The sequence below is a fragment of the Fukomys damarensis genome, unplaced genomic scaffold (genome assembly GCF_012274545.1).
Source record: "Fukomys damarensis isolate Sample0158 unplaced genomic scaffold, DMR_v1.0_HiC HiC_scaffold_5, whole genome shotgun sequence".
In the NCBI taxonomy this organism is placed as follows: Eukaryota; Metazoa; Chordata; class Mammalia; order Rodentia; family Bathyergidae; genus Fukomys; species Fukomys damarensis.
The window spans coordinates 25,778,796-25,790,084 of NW_022900917.1; the positions used below are offsets into that span (position 1 = coordinate 25,778,796).

The 11,289-nt window shown below is 33.9% G+C and overlaps 1 protein-coding gene across 2 annotated transcripts in view; it reads left to right on the forward strand.

Moving 5' to 3' along the window:
- Nucleotides 1-11,289, forward strand: part of Mmp16 (matrix metallopeptidase 16) — a 280,678-nt gene that overhangs the window by 257,888 nt on the left and 11,501 nt on the right. For both annotated transcript variants that reach the window (XM_010605541.2, XM_033760297.1), the window contains one exon: nucleotides 1,858-2,008. In XM_010605541.2, the coding sequence (XP_010603843.1) occupies nucleotides 1,858-2,008 (151 nt within the window). The remainder of the gene's footprint in view (nucleotides 1-1,857; nucleotides 2,009-11,289) is intronic.

The following is an 11,289-nucleotide window of genomic DNA, read 5'->3' on the forward strand; positions in this document are numbered from 1 at the left end:
TTTTTTGTTTTTTTTTTTTTTTTTTTTTTTCTTTTTTTTTTTTTTTTTTTGGTATCAGGGATTGAACTTGGGTCCTTGCACTTGCAAGGTAGGCCACCGAACCGCTGAGCTAAATCCCCAGCTGGTATGTGATTTCTTTAGAGAGATTTTCCCTCACATTAAAGGAAGTTCCTCTTAAGTTTTAATCTTAGTCTTGGATATTTCTTCTTAGCATTCATTAGTTTTTCAAGTACTACAATTACATATGTGTACATTTGGTTTTCATCTCCATCTTCTACTAGCACATATGATCACTATGGTAGTTTTGAGGACTGTCTTGTTTTCTTTGCTATCCTTAGCATCTAATATTATACTTGGCATACTGAGATGTTTCAATTTAAATGACATTAAATAGTAGTAGAATATTTTGCAATCATTCGGATTGTCCATTGTTATAAACTGAAGAGTCCTAATTAAATCAGACTAAAGATATTCTTTGTTATATGTTCGTTTTGTGTTATTTTAGGGCAGTACATTATTTTAATTTCTCAAATCCCTTTAGGTATGGCAAGAATGCTCCAGTTTATCATAATCTTCATCAAGGTGTGATATTAAAATGTTAAAAAGCATGCATGACTTCACATCAGTGAATAGATAGAGGAGCTCTTACTTTCCCATATATTACCCCAGGAGGGTTGGTTATCCAAGAGGTTATCAGATCATGAAAAGATCCAGGAGGACATATTTAAGTAAACTTTATACTGCCTTTCAAATGAGAATAAAAGAGATAGGCCTCTGAGTTGTGGAAATCTGCTGACTTCCTAAAGCTTCTGGAAGTCCTGAAGAGCCTCTACCCTTATCATCTCTGATGTGACCCTTTTAGTATTTGAGTTTGCAATCTTTCTTGATTGAGAATAAGGGAAGAGAACAGGGACTTGAGTCCTGGAAAATATTAACATTCAAGGGCTATGTACAATAAAAGATCTCAGAAAGGAGCAGCTAAAGAAGAAAGAGAGGAACCAAAAGAAAATGGTTCCTCACTGCTTAGGAAGAAAAGTACTTTATGTTTAGATGTGTCGAGAGATAAGGATGGAGAATAGTTGTCTAGATGGAGGATGTTGACAACTCTAAGACAAAGAATTTCAGTGGCTATTAGGTATGAAATCAGCTTTCAGTGGGATGAGAAATGAGACTATTGAATGCATATACTAAGAACAAATGTCAGGCTCAGTATGCCAGGGCAGTAGGGCATGTGGAGCATGTTGTTTGTAGAAAATTTCCAAACAGCAATCAACTGACTGAAGTCTGCCTACTTTTTAGTATTATCATGCTCTGGCAATTTTGAACAAGGATAGGATGAAAAATTTCCTCCTTCTGGTTATCACTGCTAAGGAGAGGGCTAGTTTTATAGCCTGAAGAAGACATTTGGTCAAAGGAAGATGGTTGATTATATAACTAGAAAGACTTGGATATATTCATCCCAAAAACGTATTTTAATAATCAGTAAAGAATTTTGAGGGCACATAGAATTCACAAAACATAGAAATAATCAATGCTTGATCAAAAATATAGCTAATGATTCCCAGGGGAGGAATCCATGATCTTTGATTTAGAGTTGTTTCTTTATGGCTTAAGTTGTAGATCTATTTTATTTTTGCAATTAACTCATATATTTTAACTATATGTTAAGTAGTCACTCATTGTGCCTCCTTTTAAAAATAACATTAATATTTCAAAAGTAACATCATTTTTTACAAATGACTACTACTAACATATTTCAAGGAATTTATGCAAATAATTTGCATGCATTGTGTTAATGGATATACTGTAATCCTGAACTAAATTAGTTTCTTATTGCTTTGCATTTATTTCCTACAGGCAACAAATTCTGGGTGTTCAAGGACACAACTTTGCAACCTGGTTACCCTCATGACTTGATTACTCTTGGAAGCGGAATCCCTCCTCATGGTATTGACTCGGCCATTTGGTGGGAAGATGTTGGGAAAACCTACTTCTTCAAAGGGGACAGGTTAGTACTCATGTCCCATGAGGGAAGCAGCTCACTAATGCTCCGTGCTCCGCCTTTCTCCTCTGATGTGGCCTGGACTGTTGATGAAGTCTGTGTGCGGATGCAAGCTCACAAGTAAATGCAACAGAGAATGCTTTTAGGATGCATTCTAAATAGTATTTAAAATAAATTTTCATGTAATTATTCAAATAACGTGAAGTTCTTATGAACATATGTTGTGCAGTAGTAGCACACATTTTCTCCATGAACTTACCAAGCCCATAGAGCTGTGTGTGCACAGTGAATCTGCGACCTTGCAATACATTTTCTTATAATTTTATTTATGTGGGAAAAATAAAGTTTAGAAGGCTATGTGTTTTTGGACAGTCAAAGTTCACATTTTACCGTTTAGTCATAGTTATTTATGACTATTTTCAAATAATTTCAGTTTATTCATGCATTGTATTTCTTAAGCGCCTATTTAGGTACTGTCAAGCAGATGTTGTGAACTATTGACAAACTACCACTGGGATAAAAATTTAACTTACAGTGTAATATTATTTCCCTGCTGTTTTACTCTCTTTTTTGATGTCTTTTTATGAAATTGTTCAGAGGGACCATAAAGTGTAAGTAAATTGTAAGCCTCATAACTCAGAGTACCTACTTGCCATATGTCAATACACCCTTGCCCATTTTTGGCAGATATTACATATCAACTATAGGTAAGTTGGAAACAATGTTTTATTTCTTTAAATAAATATTACAAAGAAAAATGAATAAGGATGAAAAATCAAATTTCAGTTACCCTACTTCTAACTGGGTCATATTAATGAAGCTCATAATTGTGCTTTACTGGCTTTTAGAAGGACTTATGCAAGAATCAGATTCACACACACACACACACACACACACATTTCAAACTTGTCGATTAGACTTTATTATCGTAGCATAAATTGATTCCATAAAATGGCCCCAATTTTAGGACAATAATAAGATTATAAACTTTATTTTAAAATTTACAGTTTTACTTGAAAATTATTTCAGAAATTAAGCTTTACTGTGAATAAGCTTTCTGTAATTGGCGACCATGAAAAGAACACATACTTTTAATTTTATTTTGTTACAAATTTTATGTATGTTTTATTTGTATCGCAAAATGTTTGTAGAGTTTTATTCACTATAATAAAGCCAAGACTTTGCTAAATGTTTCTTACTAATTTACAAAGTGATCCATCAAAGGGATGCTATTTTACAGCCACAAAAAGTATAATGACTCTCAACGGGACGTAAATTCAATAAAGTATGAAGAAAGCAAAATGAAGAACTTCACCTGCTAAAGCATAGGGACCACTAATGAAAAAAAATCCACACACTCATAACATTCTCCTGCTAATTAGAATTGCATATATATATATATATATATATATATATGGTAGAAAAAATGTGGTAGAGAAACCAAAGGCTATGGCATGGCCTTGGAAAAATTACCTTCTAGGGGAGAGAAAATGTTTAGTTTTCATCTAACAGTTTAAAAAAGAGTTTTGGAGATGACATTAAAAACTAATTTTATGATCAGATAGCCCCCTTTGTGTACATATATGGGTATTTTTGTTTTAAATTTTTTCCATTCTAAAAATGCAGAACTTATTGGAAAATCTAAGTTTGCAGATTAAATATAGGGAACCTTAAATTAGTTAAATTAGTGAAGGTTAGATGCCAAATTTATAAGACTGCAGATAAATGGAAAAATATTTTTACTTCATTTGCCTTCTATTTGAAAAGCTGCATGCAAAATAGAGCACAATGTATAGCAATACTTTTATTATTTTTCTTCGTTTAAATCGCTGTACTTGTATAGGCTTTAAAAATATTGTAGTAGGATTCCAAATAATTTCTATTTTTGATTTTATGATAGATATCATGAGCTATAGATGTTTTATAATTGCTTCTTAGCCTTTTGGCTAAGCTCAATGGTAGCTATTTTATAAACAGATTACTTTATATTTGTGTAATTATATAATTTAAGAGTGACATTTATTAGTACTGCACATTCATTCTAGATTTGATGGCCTACCTAGCTTTCTCTAAATGCCTGCAGCGACAGTGCAAATATGAGGCAGCTATTTAATGTCTGCTTCTTTAAGATTTCTGTACCAAGCCTAGCCTAATCCTCATGAATATATTCAAAAATTATTTTGAAACATAGACCCTGTGACATGGGCTTGAAAATGAAGATATGGAAATGATCACCAACTCCTATTTCCATTGCACTCACATTGTGTTGAAAAAGAAAAAAGCTAAGCAGAAAACAAATCAATAGCCTTGATAATTCTCACATTTAGAAATGCTACGAAGAAATACAAGGATGTGATAAAGACTCCTGAGTAGTAAGAGAACTTACTGTATATGGTAGTACACAGTAGTAGGGAATTTAGTGTGTATGTCAGGAAAGGGCTCAGTTATGACTGGAGAACTTCAACTCAGACTTGAGCAGGGAGACGTTTTAGCTGTATGATGCTACTCAGAACAATGTGTTGTAGATAGATGAGATAGTTGTGGAAAGGCAGTAATTTAGGAATGAAGGTAGATTGTTCAAAAGCAGGAAAAAAGCACTGTAGCCAGTGATTAAGTTGTAGAAGAGGTCAAGCAGGTACACAAAGACCAGATTTGGTGGGGTCCCCTAGGCCACATCGCAGAATTCAGCCTGTGTTCTGAGTACAATGGAAAGGCCTTGGCAGGTTTTCAATAGGAAAGTGCTGTGATGTGATGTGGATTCACAAAGGTCATTCTGTCTTCTGTGCGAAAAATCAACTTCCAAAGTGGAAGCAAGTGAGATAGTTGGGAGGCTGTTAAAGGACTGGAGTCAGACAGGGCAGAGAGGTGGTGGAGATGAAACAAAGTGAAGATTCGAGCACACAGTCTACATGTAATCATAACAAGTTTTTATGGCTTTACGTTATAGAGGAGAGGGAGAAATCAATGGTAATTTCTAGGTTCTTCACCTAAATAATTGAACAATCAGTATCATTTCTGGAGGTAAAGGAGTTAGGAGAAAAACATTGGGATGAAAGGATTGAGACATTGAAATGTCTCTGTTGGTCTGAGATACCTGTCTACCCACCAAAGGAACGAAGACAAGAAGGTACCTGGAAATCGAGTTTGTGACTTAGTGGAAAGGCCAGGTAGTAGCACACATTTAAGAGTAATTGACATTAAAAGTGTTGAAAACAGAGGCCCTTATGACATCTAGTATAGAGATAACCAAAGAGTAGATGAAATGGTGTTACTTTAGATAGATCTGTAAATTCAGATTAAAATATCTACTCTTTCACTATTGCACATACTGCACAGGATTCAGTTAGTCAGATTCCTGCTTGCCCTTTTCATAGTATACTACAATTTGGTGCTTGGATACATTTTGATTTTCACAGCATTTAGCTCTAAAATGTTATGTTTCTAAAACATGCTCAGCATCTTCTCACAGATATAGTCAAGATTCTGGAGCCATATTTCATTCTAAACTTAACTGTTGAAAATTTTAATCTATTTTCAAATAAAATATTGACCTGTCTTGGAATTTTTATAAATTATCATTAATAATTAAATAGAAAAACAATTTTCTTTCATCTACCCTAAGTTGTGAATTTATAATTATGTGATATATGCACTTTAATCATCTAATAAGATGTAAAAGTTAATATTTTCTGTTCTATTGCATTTTTAAAGGCTCCCTGAAGAGTGAAACATTGATTATTTGGGTATGAAGAAATTAAATGTTCTTGTATTTTGATTCTTAAAAGAATCAAGTCTTAATTCTAGAACTAACAGTTTACACTAAGTTAGATTTAAAAAAAAAATGAGTCATCTGAAATGACCATTGGATCCTGTTGGTATTCAGTTTGGAGTTCAGTATTCAGTAACAATCCACTGAAAAATTTTACTCCAAAATTTTCTGTACAATTCTAATTAGCACAGAAGGAATTTAAAAACTTTTGTATGCAATTATATAATTTGTCTCATAGTTGTGATTTATGTTGAAGCCTAAAAACTAATTAATAAATCTTATTTCTGATCATAGTTTATTTTGAAACATTAATGTTTCAAAGAAACATTAAGAATGCTTTTTTCAAGGAATTTTCTAATTAAAGACAAAAGCTGGAAAAGAGATAACTGAAGAATCACAAGAAAAAGCTATGTTAATTTTAAAAAGCTATGTTCATTTATGGTAGCTTTATTTTCTCCATTATAAAATCTGAATTTTAAATCCCTCAAATGGTTTCTTTAGAGTGTTAAATATGAATATGCTCATTTGAGCATTAATAAATCCATAACTTTATTTTTCAGGGAGGAAAAATCAATAAAATGACTTTTTTGATTCATGTTGAAATATATTCACATGTGCTGGAAATTAAAATATGAACATATATTTATGGATAAATTCTATGTCTTTTCTAAGACATTCATAAATGTAGTTAAATAACTCTAACCTTGGTTATGTTTACTTTACAAATATCAAGGTAGCACAAAGCAGACATTTTGAGTATTCAAGCCTATGTTGAGTTTTTCAGATTGTGAAGTGATCAGAAATTCATTTTATATTATCTTCTATGAGAGGAAAATTTTTATTTTGACAATTTTATATAAGAATTATGTTTCTGTAAAGGAATCTAATAAAATTTACATTCCACAAATATATTCTTGAAATATGATCTCTGAATCCTATGGGTATAGCATATAGTATAGTCCTCAAAAAATATTGCTGGGTCAATGGATCTATGAATAAATACGAAAAAGATAAATGGAAATTATACCAAATTGTTTGAATGGAAACACGAAGAGAATAAGAATGACCAAAAATTTTGTTAAAACAATGCTATTTTAAAGGAAATACTACCAGCAACGTGTTAAAAACCACAGTAAAATATGTATCAGCGTTAATTTGAATTTTGTTTCTACAACATAAAAGCAGAGCAAAGGTGACAGAGTCATTTACCTTTGAATAAAATAATGCCCAATGCTCTATCATTGATTGAATCGATTGATTATACATTCTATAACTGTGGTTAGAATACTATAACATTATACTTTGCAGTATAAAACACTAACAGAGTGATTTAACTGAAGTAACAGAAAATAATGGATTGTATAAATTGACTTTGTAGGTATAAAAACTTCCATAAAGTATACGTATTTTACATAAGTAATAGTATAATTACTTCTCAGTAAACTAATCTGTTTTTTAAGTATGCAGTATGTTACTAAGAGATCGCATTATTCCCACAATTTTAAACTATTCCAGGCTTCTAGGTTGGCATTTTAAAGCTCACTTTAACTTATGGTTTATGTCATCTAAAATTTCCATTCAGCCAGGAACTTAGCTCAGTGGTTCTGGTGCCTGTCTCACAAGAGCAAGGACCATAGTTTGATCCCCGGTACAAAAAAAAAAAATTATTTTTTTTTCCATTTGCTGTAAGATATATCATTATTTGATGATCATTGAAGGGAAAAACCTACCAAGCAAACTTTGACTCTGCATTTATTGTAAGGTTCATTCTGAGATCTAGAGAAAAATAAGTTTCTTAGTATCCGTTAAATAAAAGGTATTTGTTTTCCATGAGAAACTTTCTTTTAAGTGTGGGAAGCAGTTAGCATACAAGACAGCTGTAAATCTCACTGAGGTATTGACTCAAAAAGAGAGATTAGGGGCACAGTCTCATCAACCACACTAACCATTCTATGTTCATCAGAGATTGTTCCAGAAAGAAGGAATATTCAGAAACAGTACACAATGAGGTGTTTCCACACTCAAAAAGGGAAAGAAAAAATATTTCAAAATTGCTACCATGATATGCTAATAATTTTGCTTCATTGTCTTCAGAAAGATAGGTCGCAGCCTCCCTCCATTATTTCAGCTCAGTGTTCCTTCATGAAGCTGTTCCGGTTCTGCTCCTCTGATCCACTATATTTTCCATGCGAAAAGAATCAGTGAGAAACACCTGTGAAAGTTTTTCCATCTTTGGATGACTTCTGCCTTGTGGGTTACTAACTGGAACAGTTTTTGAAGCAATCTTTTTCTCGTTTCCATTTGAAAATTAAAAATAGAGTAGTGCTAATATTCCAGATGTTACTGGAGTAGGGTTTCTAGGGATTTAAAACAAAACCTTTTAGATAAAATCCCACAACTCTGTAGACAAAAGATCTCACAAAACCCTATCACTAAAACATACTCACACACACAAAATAGCCTCAAATGGAAAAGACATATTTTTCCAATTTCAGGCAACATGAAAAATGCAAAGATATTAAATAAGCATGTGATTTCTGAAACCTGTGTTTGTAAAACACTAGCTTCTGCAGAGATCATAGATATTTACTTGAAAATGGATGAAGGCTGCCAAATAAATCTGGAAACATATTTTGTGATGTAAAATAAATGTGAATACTGGGGACTTTGGAATCCAACAGCTATGAGCTGTTTACAAGGTTGATCTGGTGGATCCCAGTAAAAGAAATCTAGCACATTTGTCATTAAGTCCATTTATATGACTGCTTGGAGTTTGGCAGCCTCTAGGCAAGAATAAACAACACTTATAAGAAATTAGAGTATGCATAATCTAAGCATGGGTATGCTAGAATGAAAGGGCAAGTTGGGGAAAAAGTCACACTTAGAAATTGAAATAGTGATTGAAACTGTTGGACTTAGATTCTTTCATTGATAGAGGTTATCTATAAGTCTGCTACCTTGTCATAAGTCTCTAGTTTTAACTGTAAGATAAGAGACAATTTGAAGAACAAATTTCTCTAAGAAATATAAAACTCTAGCTGAGGTCTTATAGATTTTACCATATTTTTTCCCAATGGCCCATAACCATGATCAGCTACTGGTAGAGCTGGAAACTGGCAGAAGGGTCAGTGGCTGGAGCCCCTTTTTATAACTAGCTTTATTACTGTGGCATTATCTTATACCTCTTTTAGTTATTCTTTTCTGCTGGGTGGTTAAGGCCAAGTTAAAGTGAGACCTGTGTCATTCACCATGAACCTCTTGCTATCTATACAGGTCAGTTAAGTCTCTTCAGCCATTATTTTGGAACCATGCATTAGAGCCTCTCAGTTCTGTCAGTGTCAGCCATCTGGATTGGTCACAGCCTTGCTTGACCATGCTGCTTTCAGTGAAAACGTGGGAGACTTTTTCCTCTTGGTGACCCTCCTTTGGCACACAGTACATTTGTCCTCTGGTGTCCAGCAGACTCCATGCTCAGGAGGTTGTGTGACTTACCGAAGATGGAGGATCCTGTAGAAAAGGTTCCCTCATGCCCTGTATTCTTTGTTGACCTTGAGGGGCCAGGGCCAAAATATTGGCTGTCCTCATAGCCAGGTTACCTTTCCAGTTTTGGCTCCAGACTTTAGTTGTTGAACACCCAGGATAGAAGATCAGTGACATTAGTTGTGCACTAGGAGCAGTGAGTTTAACTATTATAATTTTGTCTGGACATTAAGCACTTTGAATAGCATAGTTTGGGGCTATTATTTCTTATAAATCAACCATGGTTGTTCTAGTAGTTGAATCCCTGCAGAATGTTAACAGAAAATAGTTATATATTATACAGAAACTTAAGATCAAGAGCCACACATAGTATTTTATCATGACAATCATTATAACATTTTCTTGGTAACACTTACATGTTCATCTTAGTACAGAATAGTCTTTCAGGTAAACACCTCCATCTGATCACAGACATTAAATGACATAAAGAAAATGAATGTACATATTGGCCTATAAATGTATCTTAGGAGTTCATAATGTCTAACCCCTAATTTTAGTGTGGTTACCCCTGGACCTTCTCCTTATCTTCTTTGTGGGCTATATTCTTAGCAATCCTGCTGACCTTATAATGTGGCCCATGCATTCTTAACTGTTTATTTGGCTTTGTCTCCTCCAGACTTACAGCTTTGCAGCTACCCAAGATGACAATGCCAGGTGCCTGCTGAAGGCCTTTAGATAGACCCTCTGTAGAGTAACTCTAACTGCTGATCACAGCTATGACCCTCCTCAGCTGGAAGTAGCCAGAGTTGTCTTTGCCCTTTGCCCTTTCACAGAAGTTAGGGGTACTTCTTCAGAGGGTGGAGTATTGCAGATAGTAAGTTAATTAGATATCTTGTAGGCAGTTAGACAGGACTGCCCTCAAGGAGCCATCACAGCAAGAAGCCAACAGAGAGGACAATCAAGATGCATTCACCGAAGGTCAGAATTGTAAAAGGAGGGAAACTACTGCATCCTTGTGCTTCCCTTGGGGATGAATAGCAGTGATTGATATTCAAAATAGGTATCAATCACCTGGGTGGGAGGCCAAGGTCTTAACCCAGCCTTTCCAGGAAATATCCCTGACCCCTACCCTTACAGAAAATCCTTGTATACTTGCTATGTGAATCACTTCCCCATTTGATTCTCATTTAATCAATATTACCTGGGTGACTGTACCTATAATCTTATTGGTTAGTCATGATTTTGTCCCACTTCATGCCCACCTTGTAATTTTCCATTGAGTCTTATAATTTTGTCCCATTGTATACCCACCTCACCACAGGGTTGCGTAAAACATCTTGGAGAAGTGGGGTGAGTGGCAACCCACTTTCTGGTCCCCCTTCTTTTTTAAAAGTGTACATCATACATTTATTTCCAAAAACCATCTCCACTCCAAAATTGGGCACAAGGATTAAAAATAAAAATTAATTGCACTACTTAGTAAAGCATTGCTAGTAACTTTCATAGAAAATATACAAACTTTGTAAAATTTTATCAAGCCTTCAAATTATTTGGTTACAGATATTTATAATACATTGATTTAATACTATATGTTAGTGGATACAGTGGAATATGATTTGAGGAAATGACTCAGCAAATGATTCCAGCAAACACCCTTGGTGAGATTTCATAATCTCAAACAAATAGCAAAATGAGGTAACCAAATGTACCAATGGGGAAATAGCTTTCTAATGAAGGCCTAAAGATATCTGAAAAAATGTTCTCATGAGTAAGTTGGTAGATCACATTCAAAATTATTACAAGAAGTCCAAATTTAAGAATCTTAACAAATCACTTTCCTGAGAATGTATAAAATCTAAATATGCTTTCACATTATATAGATTTTGTAAAAAAAAAAAATTCAGGACAGAAAAATTCTCATATGAGATTTTGATATTTGAAGGTCTTGAGATGTTTTGTGGGGCATGTTAAAAAATACCAAGTCTGACAATTCATGTCCAAAACTAAAAACCCACAAAAAAAAAAAAAAAAAAAAAAC